Here is a 23233-nt window from a genome sequence, read left to right on the forward strand (position 1 = left end):
GAACTCAACAGGGGAAGACGGCCCAGCAGCAGGTGGTGTCTTCTACACACAGAGACTTTCTATTTCTCATAAGAAGACAGAGGAAGAGCTAAGGGTGTGGCTTAACGGCCAATCCCCAGTAGAGAAAAACTAAGTGGAGGAAGCTAAGAGAGAAGACGATATCATGTTGAAAAGGGGGGAATGGTGGGTGGCAGAGAAGCCCAGACACAGAGGATAGAGATGAGCTCCAGATAGGAGATGCTTTTATCTAGAGATGCAAAGGCACTGGGCAGAGAAGTAGGCCAATGCTCATCCTCATCTAAGGAAAACAAAATTTGGGTTCGCCCACTTTCAGGAAAGATGAAACATCAGAGTTTTATAAGATGAAACCTTATAGACAAAGGATGTCCTGACAGGGGAAGACAATGGAGAGAGGACACAGAGCTCATCACGGGAAGACTTTTCCTAGTCAGAGACCACTTGCTTCTTTGGGCAGTCTGCGTGGCATACACCGCTTCTGTCTGAAGGGTGGACCGAGGGATGCGTCTGCGCTGGGGCTTGAGGCCCTGGGGGTGGACTGCTTTTCTACCTGGGGTGGGAGGCCACCCGAGCAGAGCAGCAGAGAAGCTGGAAGAGAGGCAAGGTGAAAAGGGTCTTCTCAGAGAGAATGGCACCTGTCGTCAAAGGCGCAACTTCCACATAAAGAGAGAGGGCAGAGCGTGAGGTGCTGCTGCTGAGCCTGATGGAAGAATTAAGTCTCAGGGTAGTGAGGGAAATGGCTGCCCATTCATCTCAGTCAACGTGGAAAAATCCTCCTCCATTCAAAGTTGCTTTCCAATTAACGTTAATGCCACTCGGCAGCGTTTTCCTCCGCGTCAGTGGACCAAACTTTGGGTCATATTAAAGGATGTTTACTTTTTATTTTTCTCATTAACTATATGGAAAATTGCCCCTTAAAATGCTATGCGTAAACAAAGTAAACTCATGGTTCATTGAGCAGCACCTCCCGCTCGTCAGCATGCTCGTCAGCCTCTCCACGCTCTTGCCAAGGACCCGGGCACCGGCACCCACCACCAGAACTCCTTTTCTCCAAGAGGTAAATTTAGGGCTGATGGGCTCCTCCTGGTGCCACAGTAGTGCCCCGGCTGCCCCACATCTTCCTCACCAGCTGCCCCACACCCAAAGGGGCAACACTCGGCTTAGTTGTTGAGATTAAATATCTGGGTGGAATCTCTTCCTCCAGATAAAATATTGTAAATTTTGACCTCACTGTCACTAACAAAAAATATTTCCCAACTTATTAAGGCTTAATTTCTGAGAAATTCTTACTTCCTTATGTGAAACTTATTTTGGTACTGTTGTAAGCAGCATATAATGCAGAATAACAAATAAATTAACACAAACCCAATTCTAACATAAAGCCAAACTATTTGTGTTATTTTTATTTTTAGAGAGTATGCTTGAATAATGGTAAAATGTGAATGGTTAGGAAGTGTAATTCAGTTTTAGCTTTAAACCCTAATATTTTGTGGGCTGCAGTTCTTTTCCCATTTACCAACACATTTTTATTCCAAATTTATAGACATAGAACATTTTCAGGCAATTTAATATTAGCCCAAATAGATCTTTTCTCAAAAGCTTCTCAATTACATGTATCAGAAAAGTTTAAAAATTCATATTATTTGCTTCAGTAATTCTACATAATAGAATAAATCTCATGAAAATGACTCATAATACAGTATTTTGTGCACAAAAATATTCATCCAAACATTAGTCTGGCAAATCAGAACAAATAACATAAATAGCTGGCAATAGGACAATAGTAAGTAAAATACATTATTTAGCCATGCAAGGGAATACTATATAGCTCTGAAAATAATTTTGAGATACAATTAATAGCCTGGGAGCCTCTATAATATAAAGCAAAATTTAAAAGCATGAATGTGCCTGGCGTGGTGGTGCACGCTTATAATCCCTGCGCTTGGGAAGCAGAGACAGGAGGATCGCGCAGGTTGAAAGCCAGCTGTGCTGGCTTAAGAGACCCTGTTTCCAAATTAAAAAAAAGAAAAGTATAAAAATAGGTCTGGGAGTGTAGCTCGGAGGTAGAAGGGTTTCCAGGGAGCCCAATACCACCAAAAAGAAGGAAAAAGAAAGAAAGCATAAATGATAACTGGGCTCAATGGCACATATCTGTAATCCTTGCTATTCAGAAAGGTAACTCAGGAGTATCACAAGTTTAATGCCAGCCTGGGCAATTTAGTGAGACCTTGTCTCAAAAATATGTATTTTTAAAAAAGGATTAGCCGGGTGTGGTGGCACACGCTTGTAATCCCTGCACTTGGGAGGCAGAGACAGGAGGATCTCACAGGTTCGAAGCCAGCTGTGCTGCCTTAAGAGACCCTGTTTCCAAATAAAAATATAAAAAATAGGTCTGGGAGTGTAGCCCAGAGGTAGAAGGGTTTCCGGGAACCCCAGTACCACCAAAAATAAAAAGAAAGGATTAGAGATGTAGCTCAGAGGCAGTATGCTCCTAGATTTGATCCCCCCCACACACACACACGAATGATAGTGAACTGTGTGTTTTAATAATACTGGGGGGAACGAGGGGCTCTAGATGAAGAAGGAAACACTATAGACGAGCAAATAAGGCGACCTGAGGGATGGAGGGAGGAGAGAGAAACCCCGTAAAGTACATGACGTACATTCACAAACATATCTAAGCCAGTCACTAAACCAAACCTGAGCAGGAAGAGGCAGGGAAGGGGCGGGAAGTGGGGAAGGCTAAATGAGTGATGTGCGCAAACCCCTCTCCCATCTCGTACCCCATTAAGATGTGTGACTACTGCCAGGCGTGGTGGTGCACACTTGTCATCCCAGCACTGGGGAGGCTGAGACAGGAGATTGCACAGGTTCAAAGCCAGCCTCGGCTACTTAGTGAGGCGCTCAGCAACTTAGTGAGACCCTGTTTCCAAATATAAAAGTATAAAGTAGGTCTGAGAGTATAGCCCAGAGGTAGAGAAGGCCCTGGATTCCATCCTACTACCACACACACACACACACACACACACACACACACACACACACATATGACTACAATGCACCAATAAAAAATTAAAAAATAACAACACTGGCTGCAAATTATAGGTCCATGGAAAAGTTACAGAATTACCAAATGTGCACCCAAGTGTATTTTTCTATATATTCTAAAATTTTCTCAATGAAAAAAATATTTTATTTTTATTTTGGAAAATACTGAGCACAATTTTGCAAAAGTAGTAAGGGTGTGACAAGTGTTAACATCCATGATAAACAGCCATCAACTCCAGCCAGGCAGGTCTCCATTCACCACCGAAATGCACCAGGCATTCTTTGGGGGCAGGGGGCGTCACCATGGCCAGCTACATCAACAGTATTTAGAATGAAAGAGATCGGCGCAGGAGTGTGCCCGTCCACACACAGCACTGCACTAACACAGTAAAACAAGAATACACTAAAAAGGAGGGTGCACTCCAACGGCAGTAAAGGAGAACACCGGATGATTACTAAGTGCTACCAGTTATTTAGAAAATAAGAAAGGAAGCTCGCAGCTCCGCCTCCATCAGCCTATTTCCAGTGTGAACCTGCAACATGCAAGGTGGTGCGGTGAGTCTGTAATTTTTAAATCTCTGCATACAGACTGATGGAGACTGACCCATTAGAATAAGTGTAAATTACTGATAGCCCTCCACTCGGAAGCATCAGAGAAAGTGCCCCCATCCACAATAGCCAGTCCCTGGTGCCCCCGCTCCACCTCCCAGAGCTCAACCACTCGCAGAGTGGAGTTCTCTCTCCTTCAGTTGTTATCTACTCATCTTTTTTGTGGTACTACAGATTAAACCAAGGGGCAGTCTACCTGTGAACTATTATCTCAGCCCTATTTCATTTTATTTTGAAACAGGGTCTGGCTAAGTTGCCATGTATTGGTCTAGAACCTGTCTTGTTTTCCCAAGTTCTGGGATTATAGGCATGAGCCACCATGCCAGATTATTGTGTTTCATTTTTCTATTTTGGAGTTTTGTTTTTGTTTTTATAATTTTCATATAATTCAGCTGACCATGCCAACAAAAGTCTCCATAGATATATGATCTAGAAACATATGTATCTGATAATAGACACAGACAATAAATGAGTAACTTGTGAGACCACTTGGAGCCCCTCAGCTGGTAAACTGATGGCTCTGTCAACACTGTACCACGAGTAGGTTCCAAGCTTTTGGTTTGTACATGCTTGTCCACGTCTATCAGGAAACTGGATGGCAATTAATAGATGTTTGCTTTTATCTACACTGAACAAATTTCTTCTGAAGGATGTGGGACAAGAGACAAGAATTTTTCCCTGCTTTAGAGACTGAGGGGTTAAAAGGAGAAAGAAAATCTGAAGTGAACTGCCTCCTGAGGTACTCAGTTTGGAGGAAGGCAGGTTAGCAGACAGGATCCACACCCTTCCTACACCATTTATTCAGGACTCCACCATCCAGAAAGGAGGCCCCCTCTCCAGGACTTCCTCAGCCACCTCTGGTGACAGAACTCAGCAGGTAAAAATCATCAATGCTCATCTCTGAAGGGAGCTAAATGTCACTCGGGTAGGTGGCCGAGAGACCATGCGGGGCACCTGCCCCTATAATTGACCTATTTCCTTCATCTCTGGAGAGCAGTCACAGCCGTGATCTACGGCCACCCACCAGCACTCAGCGTTGCTCTGCCCCGCGGGCCAAGTCAGGCCCGCCTACACAAAGACCTACACCTGCTTTTCAATGTCTGAACTTTGAACAAGTCAGACAGAGAGAGAGAGGGAGAAAGGGAGAGAGACAGAGAGAAAGAGAGAGAGAGAGAGAGAGAGAGAGAGAGAGAGAGAGAAGGAGAAGAAGAAGGAGGAGGAGGAGGAGGAGGACTTAAATGACACTATTTAGGACTAATATTATAGACAAATTGTTTCCAGTATTAAATTAGGATATTGCTTATCTACTCTCTGTTTTTCTAACCAGATATTATAATCTGTCATTAGCAGGACTTCATGTAGACTGGCAAAGAAAACTATGAGTTAGACACTTTGAAAACCATTATTACCCCTTCTGAGGTGGGCGACTGCTTCAAGTCTGGGTCACACTGCTCTCTGATCTACTTCATCCCAAATAGGCATTTTCATAATTATGTAAAAATTAGCACGTGCACATTTTCTGTTCCCAAAGTTAAGTGGTTTTGCTTATCATCTCTGTGTATTTCTGACACAGGCAAGCCAAATCTTTACCCGGCTACCCACAGTGATTAACTTGTTTTAATTTATGTAAATGAAAATATTTTTCTTCTAAGACAAAAAGTAGAATATGGTAAAAATTTATTTTTGTAGAGATGCTACAGTATAAAAATCTTACTTGTGCGGTCTAAGCTCACAATGACCGTCTTCTAATGTGAGCACATCATCTCATATGGGCTAAATGCACAGGCACAGGTGGACCGAGCCTCGGTCCTCTTCTTTTTGTTTCTTCTTAGTTTATTTTTTAAGGTTTTTTTTTTCTTTTTCTTTTATCTGTCTTTTTTTTTTTTTTTTTTTTTTGAACCAGGGATCGAACCCAGAGTGCCACACCTGCAAAGGAGGAGCTTTGCACTGAGCTACACCCCGGCCCTGGCCTCTTCCTTTTGGGCAGGATTATAAACTACGTGTGAAAAATGATGAACTTTCATTACTGTGTGTCACAGAGGAGCTGAAAGTGGCACATGAATTAAGTATGTAGAATTGTTTAAAAACCTGAATGCGAATAAATGTATGACAACAAAGATAATTAATAAGAGCATATTTAATTTGTATTACCTTGTGTTTATTTATATAAATAGCATGGATAATATTATTATTGCCTAGACTAAGAACAAATAACACTGAATTAAAGTCACTGCCATGTGCCAAAAAGAATAAGCAAAAAAACAAAATCTCACATTTGTAGTTTTGTAGTTTGTAAAGTATTTTGTCAAACATATGCTTATGGACAAAAGGTGATTTAATTGATATCTACACATAATAAAAGTTGAATTTTATGAAAATAAAATAAAATGAAAATTAAAACCTGAATACGGATACTTTGGCAGCAATAACATTGGGTTGTGCATCTCCAGACTGGGCAGCTTCTCTTTTCTTTATAAGTGATAACTGAAAGGTTGGTTATGCTTTGAATACAAAAGAAGCATTGTAATAGTTCACTGCAGGTTTCAACTAATAAATTCACAATTCCAAACTCAAGACCCCCAAAAATAGTTAGCAATAATGTGTTTGAGACCTGAACATGAACGGGCCCTGCTGCACATTCTGAATCCCAGCTGCTTTCCTGCGAGATGTCTGTGGCTCTTGGCACACAGCACAGGGAGCCTGGAGACAATGGCTCCCAAGTTCCACCCTGGCCAGGCTTTGAGTTCACATCGTAAACGGCCAGATTAGAGTGGGTCAGTGGCGTGGCACACATCACACCACTTAGATCACTCATCAATCCATCCACAGAATCAGATGACAAGAAGTAGCCATTTGCATAAGACACAGAGAGGGTGCCCTTCAGTTCCACCTGCTCACCAACTCTGAGAAACACAGAAATACGAACTGGGAGCTACTTAGAGAACAATCTTATCAGAATCCTCATTAAAAGGCATGACCACATCAAGGCCTTGGAGTGCTGATGCCTGCCGAAGCTCACGCACCTGGGATCTAAGTGTCTGAAAACTAATTTCGCACTGCAGAGGGCAATCGTGCAAGGCAAACCCCTACAGTCTCTAAAGGCAAGTACCCTGGGGTGTGGAGGAAATTACCTAGATAATTAAAATTTCAAACAGTTTGTGAGATAAAGTAAAATCTCAAGGGTGGAGAGTATTTTTTTCATCATAAAATAAAGATAAGCTTTTAGCAATATGATATAATTAAAACCAATGCATTTGCCATAAGAAAAAGGTAAGATAAATAATAGAGAGAGAATAAGAGAGAGATGATAGATTCCAAAATAAAACAAGTACTCAAAAACAAAAATTGGGAGACTGAGACAGGAAGATGACAGGTTTAAGGACAGCCTCATTAGGTAGTGAGATTCTCATTAACCTAGTGAGACCCTGTTTCAAAATAAAAAAATAGGGATGGGGTATAGCTCAGAGATAGAACGCCTCTGGGTTTGATCCCAAGCACCCCTTCCCACAAAAACGCTTCCTTTCTCATTTATATCTGCTTCTCTTTCTTCCCTGGTGCCAAGGATAGAATTCCATGCTTCTAGGGATGCAGTCTACTGCTGAGACCCATTCACAAGACCTGATCCTCCTTTTAAAACCAGTTCTCTGTGCCTTTGCCCAAAACGAGCATGTGGACACACAAACACACAAACATTCTAACATTCTCTCTCTCCTCTCTCCTCTCTCCTCTCTCCTCTCTCCTCTCTCCTCTCTCCTCTCTCCTCTCTCTCTCTCTCTCTCTCTCTCCCTCCCTCCCTCCCTCCCTCCCTCCCTCACCCCTGGGTGGGTTTTCATAAGGAGGTGTGTTTGATCACACCCCTGGGTGGGTTTGCATTTCTGAGTCCCTTCTTTGTTTGGCTTGGGCACCACAACTCCCTGTGGTGCAGGCTAAGGGAGTGGCGGCTTAACACAGCTGTCCTGTAGCCCAGAGTCAAGGTGTTTCTGCTCTAACCTATTGGAGATTGTGTTAAGCCCACAAAACAGGTTTCTTTGCTGCAGGAGTTGTCAAGTCCTTTAATATACCAGTGATTTTTTAAATTGTCCTGAAAGGGATGAAGAATTCAACATTTTCCAGATAACTTTGACTAATATATTTTCTTTGTGGAAGATTGGGGACCCTATCATCATTTCTCTTCTCCTTTCCTTCTTTTAGTAGTGCTGAGGATTGGAACCAGCACCTGATGCGTGCTAGGCAAGCCCTCTCCTGCTGAGCGATATCCCCAGCCCCACAGACTGATTTTGAGAACCAAGTATGGCTCCCTGAGGATTCTGGTCTTGGCTGTGTTCGCTGGCCAGAAGCACTGAAAGCCTGGGGTCTCTTCTTGGGGCTGAGCAACGCTTTGATGCTGAATCCCATTAGGGAGGGACCCCTTCTGTTTTTGAGTGTATTTCAATGCTGTTATCACAGGAGTGAGTGCTGCCTGCACCGTATTGAACATAAGAAGGAATGCAGCACACCGGATCCTGGGCTTCCCACAGTTGTCTCAGCCCTACTCATAGGGGACTGCTTTGGAAAGCCAGCAAGTTTTGCAGACCCTGCACCTTCAGTGGTAATAAAATATGTTCTGAGGGCCACAGAGCTCTGAGATCCTTGCAATAAGGTCAACACTTGAAAGGGTTCTCGGTCCATCATCTCGCAACCACTGGTCTAGACAATGGAGTTGGCACTGGTGTCAGGTGGGATTTTTTTCTGTGACAAGTTCACATAGAACCTCGAGGAACTCTACATGAAGAAGGGGATCCTATAGAGGAGCAAATAAGGCGGCCTGACTGAGGGGTGGGAGGGGGAGGGAAACTCTCCAAAGCACACGATGTACTAAAACAAACATAACTCAATCACTAAGCATGGGAAGGAGGGATGGAGAGGGACTGGGGTGGGGATGGGATACAGGCTGGTTGGAGGATTGTGCGTGTGTGTCTCCACAAGTCTTTTATCCCATTAAGATGTATGACTACAGTGCACCAATAAACAAACTTTTAAGAAAAGGAAGACTCAAAATAAATAAATAAATAAATAACTATGATTCATTCTATGGGCTAAACAAAATCCAAAGAAGGAAATCTCTGCAGTAACATATATCGAAAACACAGCTTTATACACGGGTCATTGCTCTGCAAATTCCCTAAATGTTTACTGGTCAAACCCTACACCCTGGCTGAGTCTGAAGACTGTTCTAGTCCACACCTCGCTGGATCAGCTTAGAAACTGCCTCTCTCAATTAGACACTGACAGTCAGCATGACGATCAAAGCACAATACTACAATAACCTGCCCCCAAATTTCTAATCTGTGGTCTATGTAGTGTCACATACACACACACACACACACACACACACACACACACACACACACACTGAAATAGTGTGTGATCTAGATTTTGTTCCTCTTATTTAAATCAATAATTAAGAAGTCTTATTCAAAAAGTACACTTTTAAAGGTACAGTGATGTGATATTGATACAATTAGCAAACATTTTCCACACACACATCAAACACAAGCAAAGGAGCGAACCTGCTGTTATCTCTGCATAGCTACCACAAAACAAAACAGACAGTTCTCGTTCATGAATCACAGCATGCACATTTTGTGAAGCTTTTGCATAAAATTCTTATCTTACTGTGGAACCAGGGTGAAGAGGATGGTGCGTCAGTAGAAGCCGTGTCCTCAGTGGAGCAGAATGAAGCACAAATGTGTATCTAAAGAGGTGCTATGTTTCAAGTCTTAAATCTTATTCTTAGTCAGTTGAATGACAGGATCGTGCCTGTGAAAGGTTCTGCTGTTTAAAGTGCTTCCAGGTCGAGCTCAAGTCCAGTGAAAATACAAGTCAAGCCAGGCTCTGGGTGCTGCTCAGAACTGCAGTGCCCTAGGTTCAGTTCCCAGCACTGCAGAAATTTTCTTAATTTTCTTTAAAAAACAACCTTTTCTGTTTTGTTTTCTGGCCAGGCATGGTGGCATATGCTTTTAATCCCTAGACTCCCCTACTATGGAGATAAATGCAAGTTTAAGGCCAGCCTGGGCAACTGAGCAAGATTTTAACCTCAAAACAGAAATAAAAGCCTGGCATGGTGGCACACGCTATAATCCCAGTGTTTGGGAGGCTGAGACAGGAGGATCCCACAGGTTCGAAGCCAGCCTCAGCTACTTAGTGAGGCTCTCAGCAACTTAATGAGACCCTGTTTCCAAATAAAATATGAAATAGGTCTGGGAGCATAGTTTAGAAGTAGAAAGCCCCTGGGTTCCACCCCTAGTGCCAACAAAAATAAATAAATTAATTTAATTTACTTAAAATTAAAAGGGCTAGAGGTATAGCTTGGTGGCAAAGTGCCCCTTGGTTCTATCCCTAGTACTAAAAAAGTAATAATAATAAATAATAATAATAAATGATGCCTATAAATGGAGTGTGTCAGTGTGTGTGTGTCTGTGTGTGTGAATATATGTGTGTGTGAGTGTGTGAATGTGTGTGTGTGTGTGTGTGTGTGTGTGTGTGTGTTACTGGAGATTGAACCCAAAGGCATTCTACCTCTAAGATACATCCCAAGCCCTAATTTTTTTTTTTTTTACTTTGAAACAGATTCTCATTAAGTTGCTGAAACTGACCTCAAACCAGTGATCCTCCTGTCTCAGCCTCTTAAGTACTGGGATAACAGGTATGTGGTTTATGGACAAACACGAATAAGGGAAAATTCAAACCCCAGGTACACGGATCAACTCTGTCTCAAGTTGAGGGCATAGAGAAAATTGCCAAGACATCAGACTTAGTCCTACTCTTCCCAATTTTGCAGCTAGAGGATCTTGGCAATGGCTGGTATAAATGGCCCAGAAGTGTACTGGTCCGGAAAACTAGCAAGCAATGGGAATGACCACCACTCCACTGTACTGCTGGGTGGGGAATAGGAGGGAAAGATAGAATCCAAAGACGTTCTATTAAAAAGTGCATTTGAAGCCCCTGTGGTATCAAACACCTCAACCTGTGCTTTAGAGACAGCCACAAACTCTGAAAAGAACGCCGGTGCCTGGTGTTAGAGCACCCACACCAATCCTCATGCAGGCTGACTTTGTGAAATCACCACAATCTTTTCCTCTTCTTTCTGCTTTGAGATCAGTGTAAAAGCTCCCAGGGAGGGAGGTAACAGCTACGAAATAGTTTACAGTTTATGTTCCTACAGTGGGTACAGTTCTACAAATTCTGATTGAATTAAGTCTACAGAAGTAATAACGGTATACATATTTAATCTATAAGAGTCCAAATTTTGAGTTATAAAAATATCTCATTGTAAATTTACAGCTCTACTCATGCATCTTTATGTTTATTTACTTACTTTTTTTTTTTTTTTTGTAATTGGGGACTGAACCTCGGGGATTCTACCAAAAAGCTACGGCCCTCACTAGGTTGGTGAAAGTCTCACTAAGTTGCTGCGGTTGTCCTCAAACCTACACTTCTCCTGCTTCAGCCTCCCAAATACTAAGATTACAGGTGAGCATCTCCATTCCTGGACATTCATTTATTATTAATTCGTGTATTTATTTAAGCAATATCAAATTGTTACCTATCAAGCATCTGGTAGTCAGAAGAGTTTAGGATCAGTTCTTCCAGTGTGCCCGCCCTGCCGCATCCAGCCAGCTACCCAATGGGGAGAGAGATGGAGATGACAGAAGGGGCAAATAAGCACACCCCAGTAGGATTGTAAAGCCAGAAAAGTACAAGATCCGTGATAAAACAGGAAGAGAGGGCCTCGTCTAGACACAGTGAAGGTGTGGATAATTCCATGAGCCCTAAGAGAGCATCTTGGTCACTCCACAGCAAGCCGAAGTGGGAAGATCAATGACAAAGACCAACTCTTCAGCTTGGCCGCTTAGAGTAAGAACAAAGGGGCTACTCCAGAGTCTGTGTTCTCGTCTAAAAAATGGGGGTGCCGTGAGTAAGGAAAACAATCCTGTTTTACCTGTTTAACCAGGTTGACCACAGGGTTGATGATCAGATAGGACCTAATCCACAAAGCATGTTAAAATCTATAAAACGGTATGCAAAACTCTCAGCAACCAACTCTCTAAGACACATTATACAATAATTTAAAAGATTTCAAATGTTTGATAGATGTTGTTTATTCCAAATGTTTGATAAGCTTCAAAATGAAAAAAAAAAAAAACTGTTCCCTTACCTATGAAAGAAATACTGGCCCAGACGTCAGGTTGTGGAAAGTTAAACGGTGAATCCCTACAGCTTCACTTGTGAAAACCATGAAATCCAGGCCCAGACTCAAGCCTCTCATTCCAAAAGTCAACTGGAAGCTGTCTACGCTTGCCATGGAACCTCTGCTTTTCTTTAGTTTTTGCACATATTTAATTCCAAGAACATATGACAATACTAACATTTATGCCATTTTTTCATTTAAATAGACACCATATTTACAAGGTACCTTTTTTGGCAAATAGCCCAAGAATCAACAGCTATTTTTCTAACTTTTCTTTTTTTTTGGTGGTACTGGGGTTTCTGGAAAGCCTTCCTACCTCTGGGCTACGCTCCCAGACCTATTTTATACTTTTTATTTGGAAACAGGGTCTCTTAAAGCCAGCGCAGCTGGCTTCGAACCTGCGCCATCCTCCTGTCTCCGCCTCCCAAGTGCGGGGATGACAAGCGTGCGCCACCATGTCCAGCTTATTTTTCTAACTTTTCTAATTTACCATTGAGGGAGTCGGTGATAATCTGTCAACTGAAACTAAATTTCCTACCAGACATAGTATCCCTTAACTATGTGTAAATAAGTAGATTTGCACCATCAATTCAAACTAACTACGATCGAGCATCCTCTACATGCAAGGTACCTGAGCCCCAGATAGGCTCAAGAAAGAGCCCATTCACAACAGGACAATGAGCATAAGCTGCACTTTGTAAGAGCTGGAACAGCGTCTGCTTTACAACCTCCTCATGGGGAAAGGCAGAAAGCCTTTGCTGGGGCGCTCCACACCACTCGCCTCTCTTTATAAAGAGCACATTATGTAAGGTATTGTTGCCGTCCATCTCTGGTGTTCATGATACACTTTCTTATCAGTGCCCCAGCACTGATGTATGATCATAACTTATGCATGAGACATACTGCCCACGGAAAGTAATGTCCTCAATAAACAGTCTCACCTCCCAGACACAGCGACCTGGAGCCAAACACAGACACACTCTGAGGACCTCATCCTGGGAGTACCTTGCCTTCTCTTCCCTTCCCCATAAGCAGTTTTCCAACCCTCAACTGGGTCAGCAAAACACTCTTCTTTTCTGCTGAGTCACCCCCAGCTTGCTGTATAATAAAAGCATTAGCACATCCTCTACCTTTAAATTGCTAATAACAATTCATATGCAAACTCCGAACATGGCCCATGCCCCTCTGGGAGAAATCAGTGAAGGACAGCTTTCTAACCTGTGATTGTGTGGGTGTTTTTACTACGATTTTCTCTGTAGAAACCCTTTCTGGTGGGGCTTTGGTGTCTGTGCACCACCAGGAGCTACTGGAAGCCTGCGACTGAATTACTGAAGATTAAGTGACTCCCCTGAGGCTCAGTGTTGTCATAGACTTGGAAATACAACCAAAGCTCCAGTCTAGGTCCTTAAGCACATGCCCTGGAACCAGCCTCTCCTGCCTGCCAACCAGCCAGGTGCTGAGGAACAAGGCACTCACACCACCTCCGCCCATGGCCAAGTGACCTCTGGATTCTGAACTGGGGAAGAGGCCAGTTGGCCTCTTCCCCAGTTTGACCTATTTGGGGTCAAAAAGTGCCTAAAGACTGATTTCTCTAAACCTCTGATCCTAGCTCACTCTATCCAGAATCACCCTCTGTTCATTCTCATTTTTTGGAAAAGGAGAAAGACAGATATAAAATGATGGCACGACTGTGTGTCTGTGTGCGTCTGTGCGTCTATGCATGCGTGCCCATAGTTCTGCATGCGGGCACGATTCCATCCATTTGACCATGACACAAGTCCAGGGCTGCTGCTCACACTGAAAGCTACGCTCTGATGCACCACGCCTACTTCACACCCAGACGTAAAAGGTGGACCATAGAAAGAGAAACTGCAGCAAGAAATGAATAGGCTAGAACTACAGTAATGGGGGAGAACGCGATCATTACAGGTTACCTAAAACCAAAGCCGATACGCAGTCATCGTTTATGTTCATAAGATCAGGAGAAATCATCCTGGAGTTGCATCTTCATTAAGACTGAGTTGGTTTTAATGGAGTAATTAAGTACAAAGTAATAACAAAGTGCAAGTTAACTCACAGAAATCGTTATTAATATTACTCAAGTTTAAATCTAGTCTCATGTCTTCAGTACTTCATAGTTAATGAAGTAAAAGTAAGTACGTGTACTTCCTGCTCGGAATTAGCAAATCAAACAATGACTCATTCTAAAAATCATAGAAAGGAACCCATTTTAAAATACATGTTTAAAAGCACAAAATAAAATGAAATAAAAAATACTATGTTTAATTTTGCCTGCTTTATTTTTCAATATTTCCTCGTGAATCCTGTATTTTCAATAATTTTCATAAATGTATTCATCTCCCTATGTCTCTGCCCAACATCTGTTGGTTATACACCACGACCACTGAGCAACACCGAAATTACAACACGCACAGTAACTTCAAAAGACGGTGTTCGTGCACACGTACAATCTCACGTAAACCTCTGGGCCAGATCTAAAGAATTACATAACCATGCATAATTTTAAAAGACTACCTGAAGTTTTAAAACAGTGACTAAGAGAAACAAGGCATGTTATATAAGACAAAATGGTCTTTGATTGGTGTCAGGTCAGCTAATTTAAAAAAAAAAAACATGAAAAGAAAAAAAATGAAAGATTCAGGAAAAATGGAAATGTAGAATACCTCTACTGTCCATGAAACAAACTGTGGAGAAACTAGTGCTGTGTATAAAATACTCAGATCCACCCCTAGACTGTTTCCACAAGACATCCAAATGAATAATGAGAGGTGTGCATATATGTAGTTTACCTATTTTCTTGTTGACTTGAGTTCGCGGCACTTTTGCAGGCTTGATCTCTGTGCACCGCCGCTGAGGGCTGTGCTTGGCGTGTGTGAAGAAGCAGCACTGGTGCTATTTGCAGTACCTGCTATCGGTCTTCACAACCGGCTCCCAACACTCGCACACCGTCACCCCACCTTGAGACACGGTGCCTTCAAACATGCTTCCACGAAACCTGCGTGAACTCTTATTTGACTGTCATCCAAATTACATTTCTGGGGTGGCATTACAATCAGTGACGCAGTGCTTTCCTAACAGGCACAAGGCCCTGGGTTTGATCCCCAACACCACCAACACACACACACACGCACACCCACCACATGCACACGCACACACACGGGCATAGATTGTGGAAGAAAATTTTAAGGTATGAACTTTCATGACTACTTATCTGTTTTTTGGGCTTTTTTTTCTTTTGGTGGTACAGGGGTTCCTGGAAGCCCTTCTCCCTCCGGGCTACACTCCCAGACCTTTTTTTTTTTTTTAATTTGGAAACAGGGTCTCCTAAGCCAGCACAGCTGACTACGAACCTGTGTGATTCTCTTGTCTTCACCTCCCAAGCGCGGGGATTACACCACCATGCCCAGCCTACTTATCTGTTTTTTGATAAATTTCACCATCCTTTCTCCTCACCATTCTTACACTTTTACATTTATATCTTGGCCAAAATATTTACCTTAAAGAACATCTCAAAAATTGTCAATCACTGCTTAAAAACACAAGCTCCTTATCTTCCAAATATTGGCATCTGAACTCCTTGGAATCATGAAGAAGGACCTAGGTGCACATGGGTTTGTCTTATTTCATCCCCTGAATCACTCCATCACGGCCTCTGATCCGGCCTCGTCTGTCCATCATCCACCCACACCTTGGCTATTTCCCTTCCCAACCGCCTCTGTGCATTGGTCAGAAGGCTACGCTTCTCTCGCCCAGCTTAGACACACCTTGTCTTGTGAAATTACCCACACCAAGATAACATCCACCCCAGCCCGCCTCCCGCCTCCCGCGTCCCCTCTCCGCCCTTGTGCAGCTCTCATCTCTCCTGCCAATGGCGCATCCCTTCACCAGCATCTCCTTACAGCCATTTGACAGGCCCCTTTAGGAGTTACAGCAGCCTCAAAGCAAGACCATGCCTTATTCAGTAAAGGCTTACAAACTTTGTGTCACTACTCATATCATGAAGGGGGCTCATGAAACAGAATTTATTATTTTCAAGCAACAGGACTGAGTGGTGGTTCTAATCTCACATTTTCTCTGTTCTTTTCTGTAAAATGGGACCCTCAAAACGATTGCTACATTTGAGGTTCCTTTAATAATTGTCAAATATCAGGGCTATTATCAAGCACAGATATGTTAAGGAAAGTAAGATTCTTCTAGAACATAATGCTCATTAATCTGCTCCTGGGAGGAAAAAGACTTTTCAAGTGGCTGTCAGTCACAGTTCTCCAAGGGCCTTCAGTATAAAATCCCACTGATACTCTATTTTTGTTTAAAATAAATTCATGTTTAGAGAGCCAGAAAATAAATACTGCCATGAAAATGCGAAAGAAAAAAATGCACACAAGTATGTCCTGGTTCTGCCATACATCGATATTGCTACGGGTATATTCTTAAAGACTGTTCAATATCATGGCCTGCACCTGTGATTTGTCTTTATTATTGGCTCCAGAAAAACCAAGGCACCTCCACACATAGTCCGTACATTGAGGCAAATACTGATGAAGCTGTAAATGTACAAATTATTGCCATGATGCTCAAACAAGGTATGTGTGACGCTCCCCGCATCCCTCTCAGTATCCTAGTTGTTTTAGTACTGCACAAAGTTCTTAAAGGGCCACTAAATACATCTTCTCTCCCATCTGACAACCATTACGGCAGTTCTTTTACATAATAACCCACTAATTCTGTAGTAAATTGTGTTCTCCAGAGAATTCAAAATTCCCAATTGAGAAAATCATCAATTACAGAGTGTAGATCTTTATTATATTAATATGTTCCCTTAAAACCACAAAACTTACCTTTTAGAGATAATTATTTCTACAAAATTGCAAGTAAGTGTAATCTACAAAGTTAATTTTTATGTAATAGAATCACATCCCCCTGTATATTTTGTTGACATTTCCCCTATTACACTCCCCTGATATATAAAATGTCCTAGGTGATATTCTTTGAAAGAAAGGTACATTAAAAAGTAATAACACATTAAACTTTGTTTTTTTCAGTGCTAGAGATCAAACACAGGCCGAACATGCTGGGCTGTGTTCTGCCACTAAGCTACATCCCCAGACCCTCACGCTGTGATTTTAAATTTTTAAAGTTATGAGTGACAATTTGATTTTTAAAAAGTTTGGTGCAGTCAAACATTTCTTCCTATAAACCCTTCCCAACATACATTTTAAAGTGTATTTTATTAAAGTCTATATAAAAGAATAGTTTTAACTTATTTGTATATGTCCATATTTTTATAATTTATTGCAATATTTCTCAAAATACTGTCCACAAAATATCTGCTCACAAAGATTCCAAAAAGTGCCAGTGTCAATCGTGGAGACCTCAAGCCTCCAGCCGGCCCAGCTGGGGCAGAATCCTGCGGAGTCAGGAACCAGACAGCAAGAATTCAAAGCACGTGAGCCCACCTGGCTCTCCCTATGGGTCGCTCTGAAACCATACCTCCTCAAGGCTGTGTTCACAAGAAAAGTTGTCAACGATCTCTCTCAAAATTCATTGTCTCCAAATGCTCATTCTTGGGGTCCCCAAAGTGGTCCTCAACACGCACAGCACGCCTACATCCAAATGCCCTGGTGTTTAATAATGAGGGGGCACTGAGCTCATGTTTCCCTAAAGCAGCGAGGGCAAAAGGCCCTGCGGCACCACTTGTACCTCGGCCGACCGACTGACCTCTGCTTTCCACAGGTCAGAATGGTGAGTCCTGCCCGCGCTCACAAGCACCATTGACACGCGGGCCACTGCCTGGACCCCGGCCACTGCCCCTGTGAGCCCGCCTGAAGCGCGGGCCTGGCTCCCCGGGCAGCGGGGCTCCGTCAGCACCTCGGACAGCGGCCGGCGGCGCCAGCCCAGCCCAGGTGCCTGGGTAGGAGGGAGGCGGAGGGAGACCCGGGCGACCCCAAAGACTCCTGCGGCCGCGTAGCCCCGCCCCGGCTCCGCGCCAGCGGCCAGCGCCTCTTTCCAGGTGCCAACAAAGGGACCTTAAGCACCCTCACCTGGGATGTAGGAGCCGCCCCCCCCCCCCGCGCGCCTCGCGCTCCGGCGCCTGTTGCTAACTAAGCAGGCGAGAGGGCACTGGGAGAGCCTGGCCGCCAGGTGACTGCCCGCTGGAGGAGCCCAGCCCCGCGGCCACAGTCGGGGCTCAGCCGGGACCCTGCCCAGGAAGGATGTGCCCGGTCTCAGCCGGGACCCTCCCCAGGAAGGATGCGCCCGGGCTCCTGCCAGGACCCTCCCAGGAAGGATGCACCCAGCCTCCTGGCAGGACCCTCCCCAGGAAGGTTGCGCCCGGGCTCCTGCCAGGACCCTCCCAGGAAGGATGCGCCCAGCCTCCTGCCAGGACCTTCCCCAGGAAAGATGTGCCCAGCCTCCTGCCAGGACCCTCCCCAGGAAGGATGCGCCCGGGCTCAGCCGGGACCCTCCCCAGGAAGGATGCGCCCCCGGCGTTGGGCGCGGGGCGAGCGCGGCGCTGTCTGCTGGCGGCCTGGCCTCGGCCGGCTCCGAGGCCTCCAGCCCAGGACCGCGGGCGGCCGGACAGCGCGCCGGGCCCGGGCAGCCGGGAGGCCGGGCGGCGGGCACTCACCATGTTGACTTCGGAGACCATGTCGATGCTGGCGATGTCGATGTTCATGCCCACGCAGACCGGGGGACCTGCGGGGAGCGCACAGGGCGGTCAGCCGGCTCCGCCGCCAGGATGGCCTTCCGGCAGGGCGGGGAGCGGGCGAGCCCCCCAGCCGCCCGCGCCCCTCCTCCACCCGCAGCCCGCCACTCACCCCCGAAGTCGGGTCTCAGGCGGATGTCGTAGCCTTTCAACAGCTTGTCCACCGTCTCCTTCACGAAGGACATGTTCCCGGGATCGTTCACGCTGCGGAAGGAGGCAGGCCCCCGGGGGGGTCAGCGCGGCCCGCCGCCCGCCCGCCCGCGCCCCGCAGCCCGCCTCGACCCTACCTCTGCGCGCAGCAAACCACCGCCACCAGCACCGGGGCCGAGAAGACGCCGAAAAGCCTTCCTCCCGCGAAGCCCCGCATCCCTCCGCCGCGCCCCGGCACGGGGGAGGGGCGCCCCGCCGCCGTCGCGACCCGCAGCCGGGGCTGCTCCTGCTGCTGCCGCCGCCGCCGCCGCCGCCGCCGCGCTGGCCCGAGCGGAGGAGGCGAGGGGGAGGGGAGGAAGGGAGGGAGGAGGAGGAGGAGGAGCGCGGGGAGGAGGAGGAGGAGCCCGGAGGAGGAGGAGCGCGGGGAGGAGGAGGAGGAGCGCCAGGAAGAGAAGGAGGTACGCAGGGAGGAGGAGGAGCTCCGGAGGAGGAGGAGGAGCACGGAGAGGAGGAGCACGGGGGGAGGAGCGGGAGCACGGGGGGGGGTGCGCGGGGAGGAGGAGGAAGAGGAGGAGGAGGAGGGCCACCGGGAGGAGGCGGAGCTGGCAGCGGCCCTGCCCTCCCCCGCCGCGCCGAGGCCCGCAGCCCCAGCCCCAGGCGCCCTCTCCCACCTCGGCGGCGGCCGCAGGACCTGGATTGCCGGCTGCGAGGCGCGGTGGCCGGCCAGGGCGGGACACTGCGGCCGAGCGGCGCCCGGCAGGGCCGGGCAGGGGCCACCAAGCCCGCCTCCCGGGCTCCCTCCGCGGGGCGAGGGAAGGACCGCGGCCACCCGGGACCCCGCTGCCGCAGCCCCCCGCCCACCGGCCCGCCGGCCAGCCAGCGCCTGCAGCCCTGGAGCGGAGGATGCCAGGGCGCCCGGCCTCCGCAGAGAGCCCGCTGCCGCGCGCCAGGGGGGCTGCAGGGCGGCAAGCCTCAGCCTCACCTGCGGGGCTCCGAGCCTCGGGTCCCCAGGGTCCAGGAGAGCCAGATGGGCAGCAGGAGGGCCAGGAGCGCGGAGCACATGGCGCGGTCCTCCGGCCTACAGGGGTGGGATCGCTGCTGCTCACCGTCTGCGAGCCAGCCGTGTTCACGGCGACGCGGGGATCCCCGCCCCTACCCCCACCCCCGGGCTTTCCCGCCCGACCCATCTTCCAGCCCCTTGCATGGCGGCCCGATTATTTATTTATAAAACATGGCCGTGATACCAAAAAAAAAAAAAAAAAAAAAAAAGAATCTGTTCCCTAAACGACCGCTCTCGCCCTACTGAACATTTCTTGTGTCGCCAGCCCGCCCGCTCACAGGCGCGATGTAATGAACAGCAGAGAAAGGACTGACTATTCCCGTTCTGTCATCAGCTCAGCGGAATCCGAATCAGACCTGGGAGCCTGCACTGTCTTCCCAGAATGGGAAAACAACGTGCGCCTGCTCTGGGCAGCGCGGAGCTGTCCGTGGTCCTTACTGCGAGACAGGCATCCTCTTTCCTCCACCTCGGCCTCTTACTAGAAACCTTTGGCACAGAGGCCTAGAGGCGGGCTGTGTGCGCCAGGTCCCAGCCTGCCTGGCATACCACCACCGCGCGGCTGGGCGACTGCCCCCCGAGCCACAGGTTGCACACTTCTCTTTAGTGAATAATCCTTATTAAGTTCCTCTGTGCTTCTCTAAGGAGGAAGATGGTTCCGCCATCCAGCTGGGCTCACCCACCAAATCCCACAAATCACGCTCGCTGCTGGGCTCCATAGACGTCTTCAGGCTGTTCAAGGCTTGATGAACGGTGAATGATAGCTACCTCCCAGTATTGACCAAGGGTGTCTACAGAGCTTTTGTTTTCTATCGTGGAGACTTTGCATGGGTAAATAGCTAAATCTAGACCTTTCGTCTCAAGTTGGCATGTTTCTCTGCATTGATTTTAAATATCTTTGCCTTTTCTAAAAAATCAGCAGTTTTATTTTTGGAAAGGTAAATGTGACTGCAGTACCTGAAAGATTCAAAGATAAATATAGCTCCCTAATTATTTTCTGGAAAAGTCTATTCACAAGTGCTTTGTATTCTGTGTCCTTTGAATGTGCAATGGACTTATCTGAGAAATGATATCTCCATTACCACTCACACATGTGTGATTTAGTCTGCTTCTCCTACCTACTTGCAGAAACCTCTTTTAGAGACGTGTCCTGCTGAGGGATCGTGCCTACCAAAAGTGAGTAATGAGAGGGAGGCATTTCAATAGAGCCAATAACACAGCCAGAATGGTGTCCCTCCCTGCTGTTTTAAGTATTCTAAGACAGGCAAATGCTGTCCACCACATGGGTCTCCTTGGCTGTGCTGAGCTGCTGCCTCACACCCAGCCCTTCAAGACTTTTGATCAGCTTTACTTGGAAACAAGCCCTTGAGGCCCAACTCATATCTATACTGTTCATCTCACCTCACCTTCCAGCTTCCATGTGACACAGGTGGCTCTGTATTCATTATGTAACATCTAGAGCACAAAGCAATCTAGGAAAGTATTACTACCCATTTCACGAGCACGTATAGAATGCAAGTTGAAATACACCGAGAGCCGTGTGCAGGAGGTCTGCATCATGCTGAGCCTCACTGTGAGTTGCCATTGCAATGCATCAATAAAAGCATTAAAAATTAAAAATGAAATCCAAGCAAGTTAGAGACCCTGGGATGGAGCTTTGGCTAATGAAAGACAAGACGCAGTGGCTAAGAGACATTCTCCTCATACTGGCTCCTACGAAGTGGCCTGAGGTACAGAGCTCACCTTTGGCTTCCCACCTGGTGTGCCTCCCACTCCGCACTGGCCTGCCTGGTGACAGACCTTCCTGTCCATTCTCTTTCCTTTTCTTTCAGGTCTCAGCCTCCTTTCCCCCTTCACTACTGTGCTTTCTGGTAGTGCACATCACTTGAATTGTGTTTCAGGAAGGGTTTTCTGGGGAACCTTACTAAATCATTACAAATATGACTTAAAATGTAGCCTTTTTAATAGGAAAGCAAAATAAGGTATACATAGGCATAATCCAGATGTGTGGGAAGAGGAGGCCCTCACACACTGGCGTGCCCCTGCTCATCGTGGTGTCTGCCTAACTTGTGTCTATCCCACAACAAATCCTCGGCCCTCCCTCCTGCCTTGGCTTCTCTCCACATAGACTGCCGCCTGGGAGGTGGGTGAGCACAGATCTCCAAGAAACCACGAACTTCTACTCGCTTGCTGGTGTGACTAAGTCAAAGAATATTTCCATACCTAGATTAGATAGTGATTGTGTTTTAGATAATTCAGCACAAGATCATTAACTCCGCTGTTTCATTTATATTTGACTGAAAAAGAAAAGAACTCTATGTGTGCACAATGAGTAAATTTTTATGCAGAAGAAAGAAAAGGTAAGAGACTTTTAAACAGGCTAGAAGAACCTCTGGGAGCTGCTGTGGTTTAAGTGAGGTTTGCTCCCTGAAGGGTCCATGTGTTATTATGGCTAGCTGTAGCATATCCCCTGAAGAACTCATGTATTGGTGCTCAGAGTTGATACAATTAAGTCATGAGGGTTGGAATCTCATCAGTGGATAAGTCCACTGGAATATGGCTGGAAAAGATGATTCCTTGGGGGTGGCCTTAGGGAATAAGCTTCTGTTTTTGAGTCTCATGCCTGGCTCTTCCAGCTTCTATGATATGAAAGCACAGGGCCCTCTCTCCCACCATCATGCCTTAAGTTCTACAGAGTTATGACATAGACTCAACTCTGGAATCTCCATAAGCACTATGAGCAAAGAAACCTTCCTTCCTTTAAGTTTTGTGGCCAATGGTTTTGGATTAGAGCAGCAAAAATGTTGACCAAGGCAATCTGTATTTTTAAAAACATTTTACAGCTTTTAATGCAGTGATCTTTTGATTCATGACATGTGTCTTTGTTTTATATCCGCATCCTGCTGTAGAAGATATTTCTATTAGTCATTTTCCACTTGCTGACTGCTTGTATATGGGAATGTGATTAACTTTTATATGCTATCATTATATCTTATATTCTTGTTCAGTGTACTTATAATTTTAATAAAATTAATTTTCATAGATTTCTAAGGATTAAAGACATAGATTCCAAGAGATATCAGGATATCTGTAAATATAAGCAGATACTGACAATTTTTTTCTCTCCTCTCTGTCTGGACAGATATACTATCGGAGCCACCTTCTGATTGCTGTGCTGACATGAAATGTCCTCTGCCAGATTAAGTAGTTCATCAACCTTAAACCTAGACTCCCACACAGCCTCAGGGCATGGAGAAACATAGACAAGATCTTCTGCAGAATGTGACATAAATGGCCTTTCCTCAAATTCCTGTCACAGTTCTCATTCCTATCTGCAACCTCATGGGAAGATTCAATACTGTCTGCATTCATATCACTGCTTGGATTTAAATATCCC

General features: G+C 46.0%; 1 protein-coding gene across 2 annotated transcripts in view; it reads right to left on the reverse strand.

Moving 5' to 3' along the window:
• The window catches only part of GABRB3 (gamma-aminobutyric acid type A receptor subunit beta3), a gene marked incomplete at both ends in the record, with an annotated part of 211799 nt that extends 191958 nt beyond the window's left edge, over window positions 1-19841 (reverse strand). The window contains 3 exons of one of the 2 annotated variants that reach the window (XM_080692596.1): window positions 18552-18619; window positions 18742-18833; window positions 19762-19841. In XM_080692596.1, coding sequence (XP_080548722.1) covers window positions 18552-18619; window positions 18742-18833; window positions 19762-19841 — 240 coding nt within the window. Of the gene's footprint in view, window positions 1-18551; window positions 18620-18741; window positions 18834-18916; window positions 18997-19761 lie in introns of those variants that run through there. The other variant, XM_080692595.1, reaches the window with a different exon arrangement.
• Window positions 19842-23233: the final 3392 nt, after the last annotated feature.

Source organism: Muscardinus avellanarius, assembly GCF_963383645.1.
Source record: "Muscardinus avellanarius genome assembly, chromosome: 3".
Classification (NCBI taxonomy): domain Eukaryota; kingdom Metazoa; phylum Chordata; class Mammalia; order Rodentia; family Gliridae; genus Muscardinus; species Muscardinus avellanarius.